The 26,391-nt window shown below is 38.4% G+C and overlaps 1 protein-coding gene and 1 pseudogene across 2 annotated transcripts; one reads left to right on the top strand and one right to left on the bottom strand.

Moving 5' to 3' along the window:
- The first annotated feature begins 989 nt into the window (after nt 1-989).
- Nucleotides 990-25,734, top strand: cgna (cingulin a). 2 transcript variants are annotated; one of them, XM_028470961.1, is made up of 20 exons: nt 990-1,182; nt 10,249-11,122; nt 11,207-11,304; nt 11,405-11,474; nt 11,632-11,727; nt 12,615-12,736; nt 12,896-13,007; nt 13,906-14,118; nt 15,877-16,025; nt 16,950-17,070; nt 17,205-17,417; nt 18,269-18,490; nt 18,585-18,833; nt 18,958-19,128; nt 19,341-19,502; nt 19,617-19,790; nt 20,078-20,196; nt 20,525-20,633; nt 21,268-21,431; nt 24,374-25,734. In XM_028470961.1, the coding sequence occupies exons 2-20, from the start codon at nt 10,253-10,255 to the stop codon at nt 24,513-24,515; spliced, it is 3,576 nt and encodes a 1,191-aa protein (XP_028326762.1). In that variant the 5' UTR covers nt 990-1,182; nt 10,249-10,252; the 3' UTR covers nt 24,516-25,734. The 2 variants fall into 2 exon arrangements, with proteins under 2 accessions (XP_028326762.1, XP_028326763.1); XM_028470962.1 differs by having other exon boundaries at nt 11,234-11,304.
- LOC114478681 (uncharacterized) lies at nt 15,076-15,193 on the bottom strand (annotated as a pseudogene).
- Nucleotides 25,735-26,391: the final 657 nt, after the last annotated feature.

The raw sequence follows: 26,391 nt of genomic DNA on the forward strand, positions 1-26,391 counted from the left end.
CTAAAGGAAGACAAAAATATACACAAGATGACAACAAATATACACAAAACTCCATAAACACAAAAGCTGACTAAACTTAATAATAAACCAAACAACAAAAGCACACAAAACAATAACAATACACTTAATGATTCCAAAATCACACAAAAACCACAACAAAAACGTTTAAAAAAAAGTATAAATATACTATATTACAACAACAACAACAACAACAACAACATGATTATTATCCAAATACAAAGAACGATCAAAAAATAAATAAATAAAGATACACACAAAAACCTTTTCCCCTTTTAATGCTAAAATTTGTCATTATTCCAAATACTGACATGATGTTGATAATGTGGTCCTCGGGTCGGACAATCACATAAAATGACAAAAATTACATCTCTGGTCTTAGATTTTTCTGGTTTTAGTTTAAATAATATATATATATATATATATATATATATATATATATATATATATATATATTAAAATAGATTAAAAAAAAAAAAAAAAAAAAAAGAAGAAGAAGAAGAAGAAGCAACAAGTGTTACACAGTTTTTAATTCACGTAGGCACATCCAGATAACTAGAACACAGTAATCCCATTATTTCCTACATTCACTTCCTGTTGATACCTGATAAAAGTCGGTGGATTGGAACTACAAAGTTTTAGGATGGAAGACAATAGCTTTCCCAGTTAGTAGGTAGGTGCCCCATCTACTGGTAAACTGGAAACACGTATAAAGGCATAATTGTGTTTTCTCCGCGGTCAATTGGTTTGTTCAAACTATGGAACTTGAATATAATTGAAATAAGTCATAAACATTCAGAATTTTTCAAAATAAAACACAATAAAGTATGTCAAACTGTTGATTGACGTGGAGCTTTAACAAATATAGAACTCAGGGACACTTTTTAAATCCCGCCCCTGTGAGCACAGCTGACCAATCAGAGAGCTCATCCCTGCAGCGCTGGGCGGGGTCACACACATCCCCAACAAAAGGTAACAGGTTGCTGTCCCAGCACATTATGGACCTGTTGCTGTTGTAGTTCCTGTTGGTGTTTAATGGATCTTCTCCCTCCCACTTCACTACGTGGACTTTGATGGATGACTGCAGGTGTTGGTGAATCAGTGCTGGTACTCAGAGGGTGAAGAGGCAGACAGGAGCAGAGGACGGAGTTGGGGGAAAAGGAGGTAACTTCACGGCTGGTTTCGGGTTCCTCGGAGGAGTCAGAGCTAAACCACAGACGTCACCTTTCTCTCTATGACACAATCTAGCTTTTGTACCGGTTTGTCTGGTGCTGGGCGGCACTGAATTCTGTCTGTTTCCTCGTAATTCTTCAATGAAACTCGCCCCTGTATTTAATGTACGTCTGTTTAATAAGTGTTTAGCTTTGGCGCTAACCTGCGATACCAGCCATTGTCACTATACAGCCAGTCTGTAACTATTACAACAATACAGGTGCGTTTTAGGTTTACATATGACTTCAAACATAAAAGTGTTGCTCTCAGGAATATAGTTCTAGATTCAACTTTTTTTTTTTTGTTGGGGTAAATAAACGCTTTGCTTGATAACTGACGACCGTATCGCGATATGACGCGATGTTGATTATCTGTCTTTCGATGATTAATCACTGCATCGTCACTTTAGACAAATACGAATGTCCATGAATTCATTCTTTTAGTAAAAACAAAACAAGCGTGTTACTCTATTATGCTCATTAAAAAATAATAATACAGACACTAATAAGCCAGACATTTTTAGTCTGATTTGCTCTTAGTAAAATTAACTTTAAAAAGTGTTTTACTGTTGTCAAGTTGATGCAAACTAGTTAGTCATAATGCTATGACTAATACATTATAAGTTGTCTTACTTGTTTTCTTTTCTTTGCAAATTCTTAGTTTTTCTCATGACTCCTAAATGCGTGCTGTGGTATCTGCCTCTGACAACTTGAGCTTGTGCAATTATGACAATATTGTGTCTAAATTGAAAAGTGAAAGTTCATATTTTTACTCGTTAGATTTTATTTTTATATTATCCTCACATTGTGTGGCCTAATCGGGCAATAACGGTTTTCATCTGCAACAATGACCCTGGTGTGCAAACTGTAACATTTACATAGACGGGAGGATCAAAATATAACTCAAGCATGAAATGGCCTTTGTTGACTTGCTTTCTTCCCATAAGGTGTTTGGTGCCTCGAGTCATGCAGCTCACGCACTGACAGAATATTATAGTGTTATCCACTTCACCTGTTGGTTGTCATACATTTATGGTTGATCTGTGTCTACCTCCCTAAGCGAATCAGTTTTTCTGTAATCAAGGAAAAAAGACGTAAATTGCAATCTGAAAAATCTGGCCCTGATATGACACGGAAATAATTCTATTGCACGTTTTGTGATCATATCACACATTTGTACGCTATTTTTAAAAATTCCTTTCCTTATCTCGTTGGAGCTACGTGTTTGAGTAGTAATCACATTATCCCGTAACTGAAAAGAAAAAAGCAGAGCTTCATCTGAAGTGTTTTTAATGTGTTGTGATGAGCCAGCGTTTCAGGTTATTAAGACTGCATTCAAATTTGAAAACGTTCTGGTTCAAAGAAGACAGGTTTAGCTGTTGATGTATTGGCTGAACTGGTAATAATAATTTTACCTGGTGACGTGTCACGGCACAAGCATAACACCTGCAAATCACACGGCTGTGGGATTTTGTGCAAAGCTCGAGGGTCATTTGCCGGTTGTCGGTAGTTGAAGGTTTAAAGAGTAACCAAACCCCGAAACCGCTACTGAATACACATGTATTTGGGTATGAAGTAGTGCTGTTGATTAATCCTGGTCCAACTCTTTACATATTTTTGTCAAAGTATTTCAATTTGGCATATTTTGTTGTAAAATGTCAGAGTGACTGCCCTCTATGGGTTGAAACCTGGCTATTACAATTGATTTTTCCTATTGGCTGAGAACAAGATCATGTGACATTTTGGGACCATCTTGTGTCTCAAACAAGCACTGTTAGCCCCACCCCTTTTATTAAAAACTAGCACCTATGGGCTCTACAATCTGTGGTGAGTAGGTTGGATTGAGAGAATAGTGAATAGAGAGGTATATTGAGTAATGAGTAGCTAAAGCACTTGCGTGATTTCAGCGTAATGCTGCGTTCACACCAAACGCGTTTCAGAAATCAAAATCGTGCCTACATACCAATATAAACAAATAAGTATCTCCAATATTGCTTTCTGTAAACAAAAAATAGGGTCTTTCTTACCAGTGACACCATTATAGTGCAATATTCCAGTAAACAAAATATTAGTTCCTTCAACAAACAGTGATAACGTTTCTGTGAAGAACTTCCTGCACATTTTAGTGAAAAACCCAAAAAGTTTTTGAAAATAATAAAACAAATCTTAAATCCAAAAAAAAAAAAAAAATTGATACTTAAAGCGAGCACATCGATAATTGAAAAAAAATCTCACGATATATCGCCATATCGTGATATCGTCACACATTTGGTGTGAACATGCCATGACTCTTATGGTTTCTGTAGGAATTGAGGACATTTTAAAACCTCTTTATTACAACACATTAGTGAACTGTCAGCACTGTTTTGGTTAGGTTAATGACTAACTCGCTCATTAAGAAGTGTTTTGTGGTACGTGTGGGTGGAGAAATTTCAATGTTTCTTCCAGAGTGAAATCATTAAAGTGACTCTCTGTAGGACAAAGCCAGGTTCGGGTTAATGACAGTACTAATGGACACTGGATGTTATTAATACTGACTGCTCTTTTTTCTCTTTTACACAGTAGCTGCTTTGTGGAGGCATTAGTCATTAGTAACTTACTGCCTCACTGGTTTCCAGTACTACTTCAGTGATGCAGCGACGGGCATTAGAGGTTGGCCGAAGAGTTTAAAGTAAAGTGTTTGAGTTTATATTCTTTCTCATCAAAAACCAATAAGAATTAAATTTGATACAACTGTACTTATTTAACCTGGACTTTGATTGAAATTTTGCCAGTGTCACACCTTTATTACATATGCTTTAAAGTAGTTTACAAACATAGTGGTAGAGTTTTATTGACATCGCTAAATATGTTTGTGCAGTTCGACATGAAACTCATGACTCAGACAAAAAGAGACTGTGGATTAAGTGAGTAAATGCGTCATACATAATGGCAGTAATAACCACAAGTGATGGTTATGGTACTGGTGACAACTTGTGTATATTTGTCCTGGTGGGATGGATGAATTCTCATAATCCCGCCCCGGACCTGTTGGAGTGAAACAAGTGTCAGGAATGTGGGCAGGGGAGGGGTTATTCTATGTACTGCTGATATTGTGCCATTTGTGTAGTATTTAGTAACACTGAAGTCCTGCTTTGTCATGCCAATGACCTCCTTTGGTGTGAAAAGAGGAATAAATGGCTGTGTGTTTGAGGGTGAAAGAGAAGTAGGGACAATCTCAGACAGAGAGGACGAGGGTCTTGTTTCCTGTAAAGACCACGGTGGAAAGGAGGAATCCTGTGTGTGAATGCTTTATAGTGCTCTTACTTACTCACTCTCGTTTGTACTCCAAGTTACGCTTGTAAATCTTAATGATTCACTGGGGGGATAAACAACTTTTGTGCTGCATTTTAAGCTGTACTGTCCACTGTGACTCAGCTGTTTAACTATCCACTTTATATTTAAAAAGGCATTCTGGTTAAATAAGTAAATTATAATAATTTATGTGGACTTTATCTATAATTTACTTAGTACATAGCTGTATTTAAATAGTTTTTTGAAAAATCAACACATTTTATAATTCTGCACATGCTAATTTAATCAAGCATATGTTACGTTAAATAAAAACACATACCATTGCAGGGGCATCTTTCTAGAACTTGGAAATGATAAAATGTTGTTGATACACGTAAAAAATGCAAAAATCTCAGGTCCTTTCATCACAAAGGGAACAGTATAATATTAGTTCAATTATTTTGGTAATAAACAATACAGTTCCGCATTCTGAAATCAAGCAACAGTCATCGTAACGATCAGTCACCTTAGCTTGGCCTAAAGCCAGCTGTTGCTGCGCTCTCACACTAGCTCAGCAGAATTACTTTTGCCACATCATATCACACCAAGGTTTCATTTTCTTCCCTGTATTTTCTAGTCTGATTTAGTTTTCTATTACATCCTATACCTAAGGAAGCCTCTATTCAATTTACCATGTGAGAATGAAATCTAAAGCCCAGAGACAGGCAGGCTGTCGGCATAACTACAGGGTAATGTATATCTGGCAACTTTTTCCCAAGGCCCAAACACAGCCTGACCATGCAAATCGATAAACACACAAGTTGGTTTAAATTGACCTTAAACTTGCTTTGGCTACACTATCAATTCTTGAGATTCTTGTTCTTCACTTTGAAGATGTTTCTTAATTAAATTTTTTGAATGTTTTAGTCAGTCTTTCTTAATGGTATATTTAGAATACAGTTGAAACATGCATGGAACCTTCTTCAGGCTTCATTGCCTGTAGTCACTCATTATTGTTCCACCCCCTAGTTTTTGCTGAACAAACTACCTTCTGCGTGCTGCAGGCACATTCAAAACCTTTATTTGCTCAGTCCAGAGCATATTTTTCTGCTTTTACTAATTTGGCATTATTTACATATGAACACATGAAGGCTTGGCTTTTGGGTTTGAACTTTTCTATGACTTCTACAGGCCAGTGTCTGCAAGTTTTGAGCCACTAATACTGCTGGACATCTGTTTATTTAAAAGGAAAATTTTGTACTGCCTGCAATACGTTTCCTTTGGCTTAATACTGCATCTATAACGCTTTGCTGGATTATTTACTTATGCTTCTTCAAAAGGGAGCTTAAACAAATCTTTGTTCTAAGTCGTAGTATGAGTTTTTTGTTCCTCACACAGTTGTAAACCATTCTACATAAACAACAGCACTTTAACTTACACATAAAAGTGATGATTATTAGCCTTAGTCTAGTATATTTAATTGATCATATCCTGAAAATCCTCTGACTTTACGCGAGTATAGGAGTTGTAATTATTGCAGGAATTTATTTGCCTTCCCACCCAATTCATTTTCAGAGCATGTTCCTACACCTCAACACTGGTGCAGTCCTTTATATTTAACTCACGTTCATATCTATTTTTAGAGATTTAAAAAAAAAAATAGTTTCATTTGTTTAATTCCTTAAAACTGATAAAAAAAATTTTCAGTGGACGAATTTTCCCCAGACAAACTGGATTCACCTAATTTATATCAATATACTTGGTGCTCTGGTTTTTGTTGTATCCCTGCTTCAACACACCTGCTTGCAGCAAATGACAGGAAACAAGCCTCTCTTTGCAATCAGGTGTGCGGTTTAAAGGTGCAGTCTGCAACTTTTATAAAAGTAAGTTTTTGTCATATTTTCTAAAGCTGTCACCATGTAAGGATCGCTTTACATCAAACTAGTAGTTTGTGTGAAAAAACAGACTCATTGAGTCCCCCCCTGCTGCTCCTGCAGCCTTTGGCAGAATGCACCCCAACCGAGCATAAAGAACCAATCAGGATTGTGTTTGATGGACTGTCTGACAGCTGTTGCTGGTGAGGGAGGGGGAGAGAGGGATCTGAGAGTTGCGGACTGCACCTTTAATATGAGACCAAACAGCTGCAGGAACCGAGTTTAGGCACCGCTTACATTAACCCGAACACGACTGTCCAAATGTGTGCTGAGACTCTACATGGAGAACCTGCGATTAAAAAACAGCAATCCTCAGAAACATACTTTATTGTATACATTTGTCTGTCTTTGTTGACTACAAGATGAAACTATAAGAGTTTTGGCATGTTTAGACAATCACACACATATTAACTCCTAAGCCAGTCTAGAAGCTTCAAATGACCTCTTGTATTTTACTGGGCTTTTGAAATCAATTGACCCTGGAAAAAACCCAGACACGTTTAGGAAGAACAAGCTAAGCACAAACAGAAAGACTAAATCTACCCAATGAGACAGCAACGCTAACATGGTGTTGATTGATGGGCCCAAATTTCCCATCTGAAAACACATGCAGGGTTTGTTTTATTAAAGAAACCCTATGACTGAACTTTAATTGTGTCATCTCAAATATTAACATGTTACAGAAGGACATGTTTGTTATTATGCAGTCAGGATGTTTGCCATAAAGAGGTGTTGGAAGAACTTTCTTTGAACTAAAGCTTTAAACAAATGTGTGAGGATGGAAATGTATGGACTGGAAGTGTATGTGGGCATTTATATAGATTGTGTGAAAGTGGGAACAAGAACGAGGGGGAGTTTGGAACATTCTCAAAATTGCTGCCCTTATTTTCTGCTCCACATCAGCTCAACAATGGGATGAGTTTCCCCTCACCCCTTTTCTCCTCTTGCTGATTGGATGACCTTCCTTTGTGACAGATAAAGGATTAAACCTGTAACAACATCGAGATGAGTCGATAACTACATGAATGGAACTTTGTTTCTACCATTCTTGCGAGTCCATTTCAAACTCTACTAATAACCCCAGTTCAGATGTCACGTCAAATCAATGCATATTGTCTGGTGCCTTTTTGTTGGAAATGCATGGTCCACAGTTATCAGGGCTTGTTGTGTTTGCTTGACCTTGGTGTAAAGACAGTGCGCTGCAGACTCATGCTCCACCGCTCTGATTCACTGTGACACAGTGCTTCCTCTGTGGTTCCCAAAGGGTAGAATAAAAATCGACACAACAGAGAACAGCCCCCATCTGATTATCATGCCTGTTTGCTGAAACTTCTCATGCACATCACAAATACACAAATAGATTCTAAAGTTAATCAGCGCATCCATTGCTAGTGTTATTAGATGTTGCACTTACTCTTAGTTCAATCTACTTCATTGTTATCTACAGGTAGGTACATACATACATGAAACTTGTTCTCCAGTTTTTAACCCATTCCTGAGGAGCAGTTTCCTACCGGGGTACAGTTAGGGTTATGGGACTTGCTCAATGTCCGAAAATGATGGCCCACTTAGGATTCAGCTGACCCACTGGTTACAAACCCGCTTCCTTAATCATTCATCCATATTCAATGAGGTCTGACCATATTCATTTTAATATTTCAAATGTTATTAATTTTCCCATATTAATTCATTAAAGTTATTTTTTTTTAGTAAAAACCTTTCATTGAAAATCTTATTGAAATTCAAACATGTTTGAAACAAGACAGTAAATCTGCAACAATTGACATTTGAGACAAGTGAGACTGTGAAGACGCCTTATTAAAAATTGTCTTCATGTGTTTAAAAGTACAACGTGGTGATCGATGCTTTGACTGTCAGTGAATCTACAGAGCGTCACTTTGCAGAAGCTAATGTGAAACGCTGAATAATAACCCCAATACTGGTACAATATTGTAATTGTATTAATAAAAATAGTAGTTTATAAAAAAAAAAGAGAGCTGCTTTTTCCAGCAGTAATGTGGACAGAATGCTGTGCCTCAGCATCTGAATGTAAAAGTGCAAGAGTTTGTGTGGGAACAGATTTACTGTAAATGTTTAAGGTTTTCTCATATTGACAATTACATTTCCTAAATCTATACGTTTGATTCTTTGTGCACTCTATTTTAACTGATTGTCTTGGTCATTTTTTTTTTTTGTAATAGCGGGTAGGCCTTCAACCAAGAAAAGGCCTTTAGAGTCTGCATGGTTCACATTCTACTTTTGTCACTGTTTTTATTTGTGAAAACAAATGCTGTAGGGGACAAAATGAGGACAAAATGCCAAACAGAGAGGTCAGGATTGAGTGATGCTACTATTTTGAGGTGAGTTTAATGAACCATGCAGGTGTAATGACATGGCCTGGGCTTTGTAAAGCATGGCTTTAACACAAGACTAGACCCTTAAGTTAGTTCTTGGTTGAAAATGGGCACTTATAGCACTTTATTAACCTGTCTGGAAAATAATATATTCAAATATACTCTATCAAAGTAGGATTTAGGAGCCAAAATAAATATTGTTTATCAGTAAATTCAAATACTGATAAAGGTGTTCTGACTGCCTAAGTAACAGCAGTACCGCAGTAAACAGTCGTACTTGATTTGCCAAGCCCAGCTTTGGTATCATGGGGGAAAACTTTCCAAAGCCTTGTTACTTCTAACAAGAGGAAAGTGATCTGTGGGTGTGTGCTTTCAGGTTAATAACTAATGGGAAGCAACAAGGACAAAGTCCACATCCAAGAGGCTGGAACTAGGTGTTTCTCTCTATAAATCTGTGTCCCTTCATTTGTTCGTCTGCCAGCTGCTCCTCAAAGGTTTTACATGTTTGCATAGCTCCCTGTTGTAAAGGTCTGCTATTCAGACCTTCAAATGCAGGTTGTTTTAATCAAAGAAAAGCAACAAAGTTGTAAAGCTCAGGCTTCATTCTTCACAGGAGGCCACATTTACAGAATATCCTAGCAAAAATGATTGACACAACTGCATCAACACTCACACCCAGGACTTTAAACTACAAGGCTCCAGTCCAGTTATTGGTCACTGTGTCCTCCACAGTGTTGGGTTGTGCCATATAATTATGCCTTTCAGTACCATACTTATTTACAATAACAGTTACCTTTTCTCTAAAATTCACATTTTGATTACTTTGTTTTGAGATTTTGGATTTAAAACGATATTCAAAACTAATTTCTTCATATTGATAAGTTAAGTGAAATTACTTTCAACACCTTCATATTAATTAAAAAAGCAAAACCTTCATATTTCTAATATCTCATAAATGTATTGCTATTTTATCAAATTGAAACCCTTTTTATTCAGACAAATTTAGTTTTCAAGGGGGCCCGTAGGTTCCAATGGAAGTTTTACCAATTGTCCATATATATATAGTAAGGCTATGTCATTTGGACACAATAATATGCAAATATTTTATGTATGAATAAATAATGAAAAGTCCTGCAATCATTAATAGAAAAAAATTAATCTATATTATCGATACACCTGTTGGGAACAACAATTTAATATTTTTCAACCTTAAATACTATCAAATATATTTATAGTCATACAAAATGAAAGTCTAATAAAGCACAGTAGTGTAGTGGTTTACACTTAGCCCTTCTTGTGAATAGGTTGTGGACTTGAATTTGGAGGTGGACCTTGGAAGCTCGTTATTTACCACAAGAAATTTGTTAAACTACACCAAAATTTTAGGTATCCATTAGGCTTTAAAGCTTTTAAGATTTTCTCAGTTCTAATCATTCATTTTGTTTACTATTATTTCAGCAGTATGAGTGCCCCATCTTCAGGACAGAAAACCCCTGTGGACTATGGCGTCCAGATCCGCTTCATCAATGATCTCCACGATTCGGCGGGTGGGCACCCTACATCTCAGCCCAAGCCCAGGACACAGAACTCGTCTAAATATGGTGTAGCCGTCAGGGTGCAGGGTATTGACGGTCAGCCCTATGTGGTCTTGAAGGATGGACAGAAGGGCGACTCGTACGGTGTTCAGTTAAAGACCGACTACTCCTCAAGCTACAACAGCCTTCCTAGGAGCAAAGAGAAGACCGAGCACGGGACAAAACGTGGTGGTGTTAGAGGAGGGGAAAGAGGAGGACAGGGCGGGGAGCTTCGTCGAGTTCAGTCTCAGGGATCTTTGCTAGACCGGGATGGAGAAGCTGAGGATTTCCAGCTGTCTAGACCTCCAGGGGATGGGAAGTCTGGTAGTTATGGGAACCTAGACGGAGGGATCGGAGTACAAAACAACAGGGAGCAGAGTTGGAGTACCAGTAACAGAGAGAGGAACTTGGAGAGAAGTAAGTGGGCTGGATCTTATCGGGCTGGGCTCAACAAGTCTCTGGGGTCATTGGCCGACAGTCAGTTGTACTCTGACCCTCCTCAACATACTCCCGTCAACAAACTGATAAACAGGTTTGATGGAAGTAACACTGGAAACCAGCCCAAAAGAGCTTCTCCTGCCCATCAACATCCGAGGGCTCCATCTCCCCTCCTCACCCCCAACCCCTACTCCTCCCAACCATCCTCCAGCCACAGCAGCCTGGGACGAAGCACCGCCCCGGTTCCTAAACTTCCAGGTTACTCTGCAAATCATTGGGCTCCAGTGGAGGCACCCCCGATACGTGCGACTGAGGCACAAGTAAGAAACGTTTTTCCTCTAGTTTGGCTTTTTGGCTCAAAATGTGCAACATTGCAAGAGTAGTTTTCTGATCTGTGTCTAAAGGTGACCCCTGACCTTTTGCTGGATCAGGGTCAGAGTGGTGAAGCGAACAGTGAAGAGCAGCAATTCATGAAGACCTTATACAACATCCTCAGACAAGGGTACAGATCCCTACATCAACTTTCTGCCATCTATTTAAAGTCTTTCTGTATTTTCTAAAGGTTTATTTAAGCCCCGTGTTTCATCTTATATTCCACGTAGGTCAAGTGAGAGTGACGTTATCATCAATCACAAAGTCAAAGTCATCTGTCAGAAGATTGAGAGCCTGAAGGTTTGATTGCATCTATTAGTCTATGCACACAAGTGCAATGATTATTGTCCTTTTACATGTTTAAATAATAATATTCTCCTGATATAACGAATTATAAAACCAACATTTAACATCAGTTTCTTGTTAACACCTTTTGAAATGGTAATATTATTTTCAGCCTAAAGAAGGGCCAAGGGACGAGTGGATGAGAGAAAAGATGGATCTTGAGACTAAAATAGCCAACCTACAGTCTAACCTGCAGGAAGCAAGAAAGGTAAGTGATGGAGATTGAAATGCATGCATGGGGACCCAAGTCTGGTCCTGGGGGGCTCCTGTCCTGCATGTTTTAGATGCTACCGTGATCCACACCTGATTGTAGAGGTAGCTCATTACCAGGCCTCCTGTAGAGCTGCATGATGACACCATTATTAAATTTAGGTGTGTTGGAGACGTCTAAAACAGGCAGGACAGGGGCTCTCTAGGACTGGACTGGACACCACTGGCATAAGGAAGTGTGGAGACATCTTGTAAATGATAGTCATTAGGAAATATTTTATCCCGTTTCTATTTTTTTTTATTACTAATTACGGTTCCCTGAATCCGAGGCAGTCATTGCACTGTGTCTAAATTCAGTGGGCTAATTGGAAGTGGCTTCCGCTGAGTGGCAGCAGATTATTCTGGTAAATTGTCAGAGCTCTAATTACAGGATTCACAACCAGTGCCTGCACACAAACACTTATTCAGGCTCACATCATAAGCACACACCGTGTCACTGATGGGAAGCGCTTCACAGCCCAGCTGAGAGCAGAAAGCTGCTTTTGAGAGGTTTTTTTTTTTCTGGTCTGTTTATTGAGCTAACCTTGACACGAAGGGGGGTTTCTTTGAGTGTGCTTCAGATTAATCCTCAGATTAATCCCCAAAGCTCCTTGGCCAGCTCAAAGGTGCACACGCACAATAATCTAACCCCAATAATGTCTTATTATATTGCTGGTTTGATCTCTAATAGCTCTAAAGAACTTAATCCCTTCTACGTATCGATTGGGAAGCCAATGCCGGCCCTCCTCAGAGTTTTCCAGAAGCCAGTTGTGTATGCCAACCACAACCAGCTGATGTCTAATGTTTCATGGCTCTCATTTATTCATCACGTCTGCTCGTGCACAGGCCTCTGCCAGCAATTCTGATCCGGCACTGAAAGCTGAGCTCGAATCCTGTCTGGATGAAAACCTGCTGCTCCAAGAGATGTTGGACCGGAAAAAAAACGAATTAAACGAAACACAATCAGAGTGAGTGACTGTCTGACACACAGCCTGTGTGGCCTCTGTGTGAGCTACTGTGTCGATATAAGCAACTAATTTAACCTCTTTAGAAGAAACACAAATATGCCACTATGTTGAATTCAACTATTCATTTACTATCACATGAATGCCCTTTTTTCCTCGCAGGGTAACTCAGCTGCGGATGGAGCGAGAGAACGCAGAGGCTCGGGTCAGAAACACAGAAGACCAGCTGGCTGAGCTGCAGGAAGTGATGAGGAGGGAAAATGGAAACAAGACGGTACACGCTGGACGCCCCACAAACATACACACAGTTATACAGATATTTATCTTTGCAGTTTTTTGGTCTTGTTTCTCTTTAAACATGCTGTTTGTTTATACCATAAGGTTAAAACGGAAAACAAAATGCACAAAAACATGACAGTAATAGATTTACAACATTGAACTGTAGTTTAGGCACTTTAGCAAGTTGTCCCTGAACGCACCGTTGTCCCCCACACGCCTTTACCCCAGTGTTTTTCAACCTCAGGGTCGTAATAGCCAAAAAACAAACTACATATTCGGACTCGTGGGAATAAAACGCGTCCGCTGGTGCCACATTTTCCATGAATTGAGCACTTTTTTTACACCGCGATTTTGTTTTTGCCTCTAGTTTTGACTCTACCCAGGTGGGATACACATATTCGGACTCAGCCTCGTTAGGCTCGATTTGAGCACTTTGGGAGAAGCAGTATTGACACTGAAGCCACTTTGAAACTGCACTCTCCCATAGGGTTAGTACGTGGAGGCGGCGCCCTTCCCGCGCGTGGGCGTGGTTCCAGCGCCTCTAACTGACCCCCAGCATTTATGAGCAGAGAGAAGTGCTTGTTTTTACATGATTTTAAGACCTAATTATATATACTTAACAATTTTTTTCAAAGTTGATTCATGTTTTTCTATGGTTTGGCCTTGGATAAGATCATTAAAAATGGGGCTTTTGGAATTATCCTCCTTGTGGACAGTGTTGTATCGTGGGGCCATGCGGGCCTGTGCTGGTTATAATGGTTTTAATCAGTAAAACAAAATAACAGAGCTGTTAATTTGTTTTTTTTGATTGGTTTTGAAACATAATAACCAAAGAATGAACCATACACGGATTCTTAATATACCGTATTTATTTTTCTAATTTAATTTCTCAGGACCTGATGTCCTGTCAGACTCAGCTGATGGAGGTCTGCCAGCTGAAACTGAAGCTGGAAGAAACACTCCGACAAAGAGAACGGGAGCTGACCGCTCTGAAAGGGGTCCTGAAAGAAGAGGTGGCCACACATGACAAAGAGATCGAGACCCTCCGAGAGCAGTACAACGTCGACATGGAGAAGCTCCGCGGCAGCATCGATCAGGTGTCTCAGGTGTGCAGCCGACAAACAAGCATCAAGCTGCAGTTGACACAGGAGGGTTGATTTAGGTTCAGGAACAAAGTGGACAAACAGGCTCAGTGAGGTGTGATCGCGTCTGCGTGCTCTCAAGTTTCCCCTCGTGTAGTGAGAGTTTGTTTCTTTGAGGAAACTAAAGTATTGAGTGGATACTGGTTCACTTGTTGTCACTAATGGATCGTTTCACAATGGTAACAAAGGAGAGGAAAGTGAATTAGCAGCTTAAAACTCACACACAATAGCCGCTTAAATATCCATGTGTTTTACTGTAATTTGCAGTTTTTTTTTGGCTGAAAACAATAACAACAGTGTGTGGTGAGGAAGAGAAAATTGCTTTGGTGATCAATATTCTCCCTCAGAGCGAGTCATGCAGGAGCCTCACAGGCTAGTCAGTGTATAGACACACCCACTCATGAATATGCATAAGCAGGCAGCAAACAGCCCGTTGGTCAGAAAGTCACTTTTCAGAGGCTAAAACTCTGGAAAACAGGCGAGTTTTGGAAAATAAACCTCAAATACTATGATTTTGGGGTTCTTAGAACAAATGGAGTTGGGTGAAAAATGCATGATATGGACCTTTAAACTACCTCACTCCTCAATGCATTTTAGCTTAGAAGTTGATTGCACTTTAATTTCCAAAAACATACTGAGCACATACATAGATGTTGTACATATGTGGTTACTTCAAAAAAATTAATAATAATAGTACATCAATTTCATATTGCGCTTTTTTGGACACTCAAAGTCGCTTTACAGAATAAATGGATTCATCTTTCACTCCACACTTTGTGACGGTAAGCTACTATTGTAGCCACAGCTGCCCTGGGGCACACTGACCAACACTCACTCACACACTACATTCATACTAGACAATGTGGGTGAAGTGCCTTGCCCAAGGACACAATGACAGATACCACTGGAGCATCTGTCCCACCACTGTGGCACCTGGAATTCTCAATGGTCTCCCATCCAACTACTAACCAGGTCCAGACCTGCTTAGCTTCTGAGATCTAATGAGATCAGGCAGTGACAGACTGGTATGGCCACGAAAAATGAAGAACTTAACAAAATCAGAATCTGTTGTAGAAGCAAAAGGTAAACTTTTTTGAAAAATGTCATTTGACTGTTTGATATTGGTACTTCAGTTAGTTATATTTATTTGTTTTCATAAGTTTGTAAAAAACAAAATGCAATTAATTGCATTTCATACCATTTTGTACTTGTAAAGGTGAAATTTGAAATTTTTTATATTGCAATGTATATTGTATTGACTAGTTTTGGGCTATATCGTGAAATGCAAATCATGAATCGTATCGTATTGTCAAATTCATGGTAATGCACACCCCTGCTAAATACCAGTTCAGAGCTGCTGTTTTAATTTTATTTCAGTTTTATGCACATTATTAATTACATTCTTTTTGTTCTTATGTTATTTTAGCAATACAATTCTTAATGCTTTATATTATGCTTTTATGACACTTTCTTTAATTGTTAAAGAAAAACTGCTGGAATACATTAAGAACAGACATTTACAGTGTGCAACTGCCTCATCAAAGACATTTATTTATTTAGCCTTATTTCACTCATTGAGCTCTTTAATCTTTTAGTTGTAAACCAGAGGTCTCAAACTACTGCACTTGATAATACATTTAACTTCTGTGAAGATGCCATCGGAGACAATATGAAATGTTGTCTGCATATTATAGTTTAAATGTGTGTGTCTTGTGTTTGAAGTCCCACGCAGGAATAGAGGCGGAGCGGCAGCGCGTCAATGCATCAGTTCGCTCTCTGCAGCAGCAGCTGGAGGACTGCAGGGACGAGAGCAGCCACTGGATGGAGCAGTTTCACAGCACCAGAGATGAGCTTCGAACAGCCAAACAAGAGTGAGTCCTTGGACTTTATTCGCAAAGTTTCTGCGTCATCTTTTTATGGGGAGTCAGATAAAACATTCAGTTTCACCTGTGGTGTGATTACTTTCGCACTCACTTTGCTACTAATGTCGTTTTGTCTTCTTCTTTTTTTTTTATCTCCCCAATTCTCCCCGTTTCCCCCTCTCTCTCTGTCAGAGAGGCACCCAGGCACCCTGAAACACTGTGAGAGCCCATAGATCAACAGCTAATGTGTTTAGAAACCTCTAGTTGTTCTGTCGATGTGACTGACTGTCCTCACAATGACGTCATCATAGTAGTGAAGAGGCCATTCAGACTCTTTAGACTGATTTAGATTGAAATCAAAACTGTCAATTACTTTGTAAACACATCAGCATTCACGTGGAAAACTAGTAATGCATGTATAACATGCAGTTGTTTAATTTTGTGCAGCCCCTAGAAAGAAATAGCAAAAGTTTCAACACAAATGTCTAAAATCACAACACGTACACACAAAATGACAGAAAAACACAAAAAATGACAGCCTGTTAGTATTACATAAAATGAAAGGAGGGAAAACTATACTCAAAATGACTCCAAAAACACACAAGACAACATTTCACAAAATAATAACAAAGTATCCCAAAGAACAACAAAAATACACACAAAAAAATGCTTTTAATTAGTGTGAGTCAAATAAAAGTCTACTGGTTTGAATGGTCTCATATTGTGTTAGTTTGTCTTGTCATTAGGTCGTACTGTAATGTGCTGTAAGATTTCTTCATGTCTTTGAAGATGATTCATCATCATTTGTCGTGTGCTCATTTGTCTTTATTGCCAGCAGAGTCTAACCACTGCCATTATTTGTATCTTTGAGCTGTCATTGATCTTTCTACTTTTTGATCACAACTTTGTGTCTGACAATGAATCTGTTTTCAGACTCCTGCAAACCCGTCTGGAGAAAGAGGAGTTTGAGGAAGATCTAAAAGAGTTGAAGGAGAAAGTGAGCACCATGAAGCAGCAGAAACCAGACCTCAGTCAGACACAGAGCCTCAACCAGGTGACACACACACACACACACACACACACACACACACGTACACTCAGACTCCCTATAAAACATCAAGAGATGCAGGTTGAATACCGGTCAGTGTCGATGAAGCTGTTTAAAGTTTACATTATCATTTTGCTCAGGAGCTCCAGCGCCGCAACGCTGAGCTGCAGAAGGTCAAAGCTGAGCTGGACAATCAGAGGGCGGAGTTTGACAAGAAGGTGATGGAGGTCATTTCTATCAAGAAGACTCACCAGAACCAGGAGGCTGAACTCAAGTATGAAATTGGCAGACTGAAGGACCAACTACAGAAAGCCAAAGATGACTTAACCAGGACACAAGAGAAGACTAAAAAGGTTTGTTTATTCAAGAAAAAATTTCAAATATTGAAAAGCAGCCGCTGTGTTTTGTCACAACACGATGGAACGCAAAGGCATCGTGATCTCCTCATTGACTCATTTGTTTTTGCAATAAAGTACTACACATACGACAAGAAAAACACACAAAATATACTGAATAATAAAAAGAACAGACTAACAACAACAAAATACACAAGATAACATGAAAAACACACACACTAAGAGAGAAAAATACTTATCATTACCAGTAACACACAAAACGACAATAAAGACACACTAAATGAGAGAAAAATACACAAGATCACTACAAAATACACAAAAATAACAGAGAAACATTCAAAACGACATAAGAAACAACCAAAAACACACACACTGAGATAGAATAATTTCAATAACACCAACAACACAAAAAAACGACCACAAAAACACACACAATAAGAGAAAAATATGCTGAATGATAAAACAACAACAAAATGACACCAAAAACACACAAAATTATAATAGAAATGATCTCATTTAGAACATGAAAACTGAACTGAAAATACAAAGGTCAGTCTTGGTTCCACATCAAGAGGGAGATGAGTGTAAATGATAAAACTAGAGAAATACATCTATTCAGGAGGCACTAAATACTATTTAATTCACTTATTTACAAAAGTAGATTCTTTGAAATGTGTGTTATCACTCATTCATTCCAACATTATGCTCTATTCCTCAGAATTCTGAGCAAAATATAGTAGTCAGGCAAAGGGGGTATGGTTCAAAAGTAAGAAAAAGGGGGTACTTGAGCCTAAAAAGTTTGACGACCACTGGACTAGATTGTAATGCTCTTGTCCTCTGACCTGCAGCTCCCTGATCCAGCCCTGGTATCAGAGCTGGAGCAGAAGCTGAACGAAGCTCGTAGTGAAACCATTCAGCTCAAAGAGAAGCTCTCCTTAACGGAGGAGGAGCTGGACAGCTATAAAACACGTCTCAGCCGCGCTCAGGTGGACATCGACACCAGCCAGGAGGCTGAGCAGGAGCAGAAAGAGGCCAACGCTCGTCTCAAGGAGAAACTCTCCAGATTAGAGGTACGGTTACGAGTCGCACGTAGAGCAAAATGATTCCTTTCTATCATACATGCATAGATTATTTTGATGGAAATGCTCCTGGTGGTTCACTCAGACTCAGCTGCAGAGCAACGCTACAGAGAGCTCAGAGGCAGAGCTCACCCTCCACGCTGAGGTGAGAAGCCTGAGATCTGAGCTCGACGAGGCTAAAAGAAAAGCCTCCAGACTGAGCCAGGACTACCGCGAACTCGGTCTGCGCCTCGAGGATTCAGAGAAAGAGAGAGAGGGGTTCAAACAGACAATCAGCCAGCTCGAGGAGGTCAAACTTCAGCAGGGCAGAGCTCTGGAGAAACTAAATAAAGAGGTAAAAAAGAGGGATTCATTTATTTATCGGTGCTAATGAGGCCTGTGAAGCCTAGACTGGCCACCATAGAACTAAGAACACAACTTACTCTTCTTCTCTTATCTGCATCCGCTCCCCCCGTCAGTGTGAATCTTTGATGACGTCCTCGAAAAAGGAGACACAGGCTCTCCGGGTTCAACTGGAGGACCTCAGAGAAAGCGCACGCAAGGACATGCAAGAAGCTCAACGTCATGAGAACGACGCTCAGTCAGAGCTTCAACTGACTCTGATGAATCTGAGGAAACTGGAGGAAGAAGTGCGTCTACAATTTTTATTGTTTGTCTGCAAATGTTGGGGAGCATGCTTGTTTTTATTATGACAGCCATGTTTGCTCAGAGTATTTTCGTTTGTTTTGGTGTAAAACATTCATGAAGTTCACATGGTTGGTTGCACTTCACTGTGCTAAACCAAAATGATTAGCATTGACTGTGACAGGCCTGTTTTTAATATGATGACTGATGGAAATAGATGGTGCAGCAGAGGAAGGAGCTTCTGCTGGTTTGTGAGGAGAGAGACAACCACCAGCTGGACAAAGAGCTTCTGAGCAACAGACTACGCCACCTAGAGGGAGAAATAGAGAACAACAAAAACAGCCATAGCGAGAAATCTCGTGAGATTCGCATCCTGGAGGTAAACTGACACTATGTAACTTTTAACAGGACAAATACTGTGTGCGAGAGTATAAGTAAAATTTAAAGAGTCGTAGGGTTTAAAAAAAGATGAGTCACGATCAGTTTCTTGTAGGACAAGCTGAAGCGGGTGGAGCTGGAGCTGGAGGAGGAAAAGAGCAGCTCAGAGATGTTGACGGATCGCATCACGAGGAGCAGAGACCAGATTGATCAGCTGCGCTCTGAACTAATGCAGGAGAGATCCTCAAAACAAGACCTGGAGCTGGATAAAAACGCCATGGAGAGACATGTAGGTGCACATTTTTCACTGTTGTGTCTAAACTGTGTATCTGAGCAAGGGTTGGGGTCAATTATAATTGTAATTGTGTCATTGATAGTTAAATACAATTATGAAGTAATTATAGTTGTAACCGTACTTGCTGTAAAATCGTAATTGTATTGTAATTGAGTTCAGATAATTGACTTTGTAATTGGCATGGAAATTCTATAAATTACAATTTAATAAATGCACTGAAGATGTAATTGAAAAATGTGATTAACCCCAACCCTGATCTGAGCTCTCATCCGTCCCTGCAGCTGAAGGAGCTCAGGAGTCGTGTGGCTGACATGGAAGGCCAGTCTCGCTCCTCTACTGGAGTCTCACAGCTGGAGAGCAAGATCCAGGAACTGGAAGAGCGACTGCACAGTGAGGAGAGGTAAACAAATGAAACCTATTTTTCTCACCTTGTTTCAGGTAATTGTCCTAAATGTTTGCTATAGTGCAGGTGTGTGGTTGTAGACATGATGAGGTGTGGAATAATGAAGATCATGGTAATAGTTCTTAAGGTAGTTTAACCCCTCCTTTAGTGATGGTCGCCATTTATACAGAAATAAAGGTGCACTCAGGCTCTAATCATCCTAAACTGGTTACTTACTGACAAGCATTCATTAGGGTCAGTTTGAACCAGATCATCTCTAGTTACAAAGCAGCCTAATGACAGGAGTGGTGCTGAGGTAAAGTGCTGACGTGTCCTGATTTTAAAGGGAGAAGAACTCCATGTTGGCTTCTCAGCGCCGTTTGGAGAGGAAACTGAAAGAGCTCAACATGATGCTGGACGAGGAGCGACAAACTCACACTGAGCAGAAAGATCAGGTGAAAACTCTCCCCATGTTTCCAAAGTATAGAACTACAACTGTCAGATGTGGAAATGAATGAATTATCTTCATTTAAAGTGCAATGATTTGATGTAAACAAAGCTAATAAATCAGAATTATCTTTTGTTTAGGAATGCATCATTGCATCACATCCAATATTCTTTGAAAACCTTTTTATTTCACTTTGTTTCGACAAATTCATGAATCTTTGTCAATATTTTATATTGTCTATAATTTTAGTGTATTTAAATATATTTATACTTTTTATCTTTGTATATTTCTATTTGGATATTCATTAGCTTTGGCTAGAGCCATTGCTACTCTTCCGGGAGTCCACACCCAATAGAGTAGTCTTATTAGTGCATGTATACAGTTACATATAACGTGTCACACAACAACTAAAGTAATATACAAAACAAAAACAACTCCAATTAACAATTCCTCCAACGTGTGGCTTTTAACATCAGATGATTGGTTATTTAGCAATATATCACTATACATTTACAGTTATTTATCAATATACATTTAAAAATCACATAAAACGAATCAAAGTCACTCTTATTTATATAAAGAGTTATTTTGATGTTGTGACGTCTATGATTGATGATAATTTGATGGTGTTGGTTTTGCAGATGGTGCTGAAGGTCAAGGCTCTGAAGAGGCAGGTGGATGAAGGAGAGACTGAGCTGGAGAGAGTTGATGGACTGAGAAGAAAAGCCCAGCGAGACATGGAGGAGCAGCTGGAGCTAAAGGAGGCCTTACAGACCAGAGTCTCTGCTTTAGAAATTGAGCTCAAGTACGTGTTCTGGTCTCCTTTATTCTTTTCATTTATTTTTCTCCTTGGTTCTCTCTAAGTGAGAACTCAGGGATGATGATGATGATGATGATGATGCTTCCTGAGCACTGCCTAATTTATATGCATGTGTGGGAGATGATCTCCTCCGTCTGTCTGTGGGTGAATGTCAGTGTTGCTGTAATCAGCGAAGCTGTGACACAGATTCAGACAGCTGCTGTAAAGCCCACCTGAGCTCTCCGTGGTGCTGAATTTCACAAAGTCATGGTGTATTCACCCTCATGTGACAGATTTGCTTCATCCTACAGAGCCAATATATGACTCTGATAGAACTGGGCAAATGTAAGTCCAAACGTGCTCCAACCAGTTCAGTGGGACAGTGTGTTGTTCTGCTTTCTACCAGCAGAGGGAGCACTCCAGCTTATGTTCTTTTATTTAATATTTTCAAAAATACAAACTCTCGATGAGGATAATAAACGCAACTTCTTCAAAAGCAAAGGAAAAAAAAACACAACAAAAGGAGTACATTTAAGGAAAATATATTTATATATATGTATATTGCAAATCAACAAATAAGGTGCATCAGGGCTCCCATATTATTGAGGCATACAAAAATATAGAAATTAATATAGAAATATAAATCAAAGCAGAGGCACATGAGGAGGAAACAAGCAACAAAAGGGCAGTCTGTGTAAACAATAAATACAGTACAGTTCAAGTATCCATTGAGTTTTGTCTGAGGAAAAAATGAGATATATATGCACTGAAACATATCTACAGACAAATATATAAATACACAGGTGAACATATACATCACTTACATTTGTTCATCTGTCACCAATCACTCCCATTTTTTTGCTTTTTTCATGTTTAAAAAAAATATATAAAAAATAAATAAATAAAATGAACTAGTTTTTCTATTGAACAGGTGGAGTAGGGTTTTTTATTTTTTATTTTTTTTTGCATTTTTTGGGCCTTTACGAGTGAATAAATCTGTTTTTGGATCTCTATGAGTATAGTGAGTACTTTAACTAATTTCAAGTTAGTTATTTAAGTTGTTTTGAATTTTAATGGGTGCTCTGCCCATTAACATTTAAAACAATTTGTGAGGAATTAATTTATCTAGTGCTTAGTGAATAGCAGCCGATGCTAACTTTGTGTCAGTCAGAACCAATGACTGGTGGCGTCTAACCACTTTAATGTAAAGTCCCAGCATTATGTAGATGGGATGATTATGTGTAATAAAGAGTGAGTGTGGGTCATTAGTGGTTGTGTAATCTGTGATAGGGAAATTAGTTTAATTAGTATAATTATCAGCCATTAGGTCCAAAACATACCACTGAAAGACTGAAAAAAAAAATGGTATAACCACCTTCTATCATCACCATCTTTGAGTAGTGCTTTTTCACCATCATATTTTATTATGGAGAACTGCAGATTTGGAATATAGATATGTATTTATATGTTCTTGGCTGTCTTCAAACATATACAATACAATACAAAGAATAAAAGTTAATTTTAACAACCAAAAATGGAATGGACTGAAGCAGTAACAGCTTTTCTGAGCCCATCTCCAAATAGCATTATAAAAAATACAATAGAAAAAGCTCAATAACGGCGCTATTCATCAGCTTATTAACTTTGTTTCAACAGGAGCAAAATGTTTAATTTTTTTAAAGAATTTTTGAACATAGACTGTGAACTCAAGATCATTCCAAACTTTAACACCGTAACCAGAAACGCATCTTCTTTTAACATTTGTTCTCAATTTACATTTTTAAAAAAAATATAAACCCTTCTTACATTACATTTTCCGTCTCTTAGTTTAAAAAGTGATATAATACCCAAAGGAAAGTTTTTATATCTTACTTGGAATAAAATCTCTAGTGCTGTCAATAGATTAAAAATATTGTGCGATTACTTATTTATGCTCTGTGATTAATTAATCTAATTAATCTCTTTTTTAACTCACCTAAAAATTGCTGAGAAACACCCTCAACTTGTGGTATTTTCATTTAAATTACATTATTGTGGCAGATGATGTATAACAAAGTGGCTTTAATTATAGTCATTTATTGTTTGTTTTGAACAGACTTGAACCATTTCTATTCCACTGTAAGTGAGATTAGACCCAAAGGCTGCTGACACCTTTAGTTTAGACCATCAGGGGAATCATTGATGTTTACTTTAGTCAATCTACAAATAATAGAAAATACAAATAAAACAAAACATAAGGTTTATATGAAGTTAACACATCATAAACAGTAAGAATACTTTTATCTTCAATACAGTTATTGAACACCAAACTTGTTGCAAAAATATCATTGTTCATCACAAAATAATGTACTGTAATAACATCAAGTAATCACTTCTAATAGTAGTAGTAGCCCCGCCCACATCCTCTACCACCGATAGTGGTCGACTATCATTTATCCACTGAATTTGTTTGTTTGTCACTCATGGACTTTGTCGTTTTGGTTCTGAACCCTGTCATCTTGTCCAGTGTGAAATGGCCACTCGGTCTAATGTAGTGTCCGTACTAGCTGCTACATAGTTAGCATTGAGGTACTAGATGCTACATAGTTAGCATTGAGGTGGAAAAGCTCAGCTGGAGGAGGAAGAGCTCTGCTGATCCACAAACTCTTTCTTGCACAATTTGCAAGTGTGTTTTTTTTTTTTTTAACTAAAATCTCCTCAGGTTTCACAGTTGTAGCCGGTGAATTAGTATTATGGGTATACTGGAAATGCGTGCAATGAAAAAGGTTTCATGCTGTTTGGGGTGCAAAAAAAACAAGTAATTTTTTTCTGTAATGAATTAATCGCAATTAACGCTTTACAGTAACAGTCCGAAAAATCTCTAAGACCTTACTATATCCATAAGTGTTGTTCTCAATGTATTATTTCTAGATATTAACATTCCACCTAATGATGGTTATATCTGACAGGAGGAAGACTCAGGCTGCGATGCGACCAATGCTGGATTCTTCGGTCCTCAGCTCAGATGATGATGACGACGGCCTGTTCGATCGCACCTCCACCATCACCTCCATCCTCACTGAGAGCAACCTTCAGACCAGCTCCTGTTGAAGCAGGGATGGAGAAACACAAACACAACACTGCCAATACTATTCAACATGAAGGGAATCCCACTACAGCGTGGGAGTGACGCCAGAATGGAATGCACTACAGAAAGTAAGGGAAGGGCCCACAGACCAGTGGGAGGTCACTGACATACTTTAAGGGTTAACAGGAGAATAATTTTCCATTCCAGAGTGAATAGAAGGAAGCAAAACGTTTTAGGGAGTTTCCTTCTGGCTACAACATATGCACTTCCTCTAACGCACAGTCGGAACGACTACAAAACAAAAGCACTACAGAAATAAAAGGTACTGCAATCATAACCTATCATAGAAACTCAACGTTTCAGACCATTTCAGCAGCAAAACACCCAGTTTGGAAGTCATCAGCTGATATTGTCTTGATGTAAACAGTTGTATAGTGTTGATCTTTACTGCTCTCATTCACACCTTCAGTTTCCTGTGTTTCACGCTACTAAACCTGAACATTGTCTTAAAAAATTCTGTATTTGTTCCTAAAAATTATTGTTTTTTATATTTAATAAGTAAACATAAATGTTGAATTTTAACAACAAAAAACTGCCTCTGAAATGCAGCCTGCAAACAAATCTTTTCCTATTAAACATAATATTTGTTAAATTTACACATGATGCGACTGTGACACTGTGTTTTCATGTGTTAGCTGGGATTTTACAGATTGTACACTGCCTTGCGTCTTTTTGAGCATTTTGTAGAAATACATCTTGAACAAAACATTTTGACACTGGTTTCTAAGATTTTTACACTTATTCTCTCTTTGTAGCAGGAAAGGTACTTAACACTGTTTTGTGCTTTACATAAAAAGATCAATAAAGGGCGATACTTTGGTCTTATCTCAGACGTTCATTTTCTGTCCATGCTGCTCTCTTTACTCTATGCATTCCTCTGTGTTGATCAAGTGAAATGTTCATGTTGTCGTTTAATGGAGATATATATATAAAAAAAAAAAATGACATTAAAGATATTTAATATTTTTCTGATTAATAGCTTTTTCTTTTTAAGTTTTGTAAAATGTTCGAACAATCAGGTTAAAGTGGTTTAACGTCTGTGTTTTCAGTTGAACTGGAAAATGAAGTGTTTTTATTTTTGACACGTCGGTAGAAACCAGTCGATGGTATTTGCTTTCACGCTAAGTGTAATTAGCTTTTAATACGTTATCATTCACAACAATAAACCCAAAAATGTCCACACTACAGTGTGTTGTCTTGTCATTTGTGTATGTTTTAAGTTGCTTGCATCATTAGATTTATTTATATCAAACGTCACAAAAATGTATTTGTTATCCAAGGGTCATTCTTTGCACGCTTCAGTTCTTTGGAACTCTGCAGGAGAAGGTTTTGCTAACGATTTACTGAGACAAGTTACACATGCTTGGATGAAGTTTACTTTAGTAACTTAATTAACACTTTATAGCTCCAGTAATAATTTAATACTTGATTAGTTTGTTGTTCACATATAGCTTTAAGCTTGTACTTGGGCAGTGCAGGTGAAAATAAATTTTGCATCATCCGTACATTACTTTAAGAATTACTACATTCTATATTTGTATAAATGCATTTTAATTTCATTTAGAACAATGACTTAATCTATTGATACTAATAAAACTTTAATATTACATACAGCTTTCTTTATTTTCATGCACCTAAAAATGCTAATTTGTTCACTAATGCAACCCCTCTGTGATTAACCTGGCAAGAGCCAGATTGATGTGTAGCCCCTCCCTCTAACTCCAGTATCTGTGTCTGGCGAATCCTTTCAGAACCAGGGAGGGACATGAACAGAATGCTTGAAGCTGATTGGGCGAAGCGCCGGTCCACCATGATTTGTTTTAGCCAATCACACGGTAA

The sequence above is a fragment of the Gouania willdenowi genome, chromosome 16, assembly GCF_900634775.1.
Source record: "Gouania willdenowi chromosome 16, fGouWil2.1, whole genome shotgun sequence".
Taxonomy (NCBI): Eukaryota; Metazoa; Chordata; class Actinopteri; order Blenniiformes; family Gobiesocidae; genus Gouania; species Gouania willdenowi.

Bases quoted from the DNA above. Each gene is read 5' to 3' on its own strand.
- cgna (XM_028470961.1), top strand. From the start codon at position 10,253: ATGAGTGCCCCATCTTCAGGACAGAAAACCCCTGTGGACTATGGCGTC. The intron at 11,305-11,404 runs GTACAGATCCCT...TATTCCACGTAG, and splicing joins TACAACATCCTCAGACAAGG to GTCAAGTGAGAGTGACGTTA. The intron at 11,475-11,631 runs GTTTGATTGCAT...TATTATTTTCAG, and splicing joins AGAAGATTGAGAGCCTGAAG to CCTAAAGAAGGGCCAAGGGA.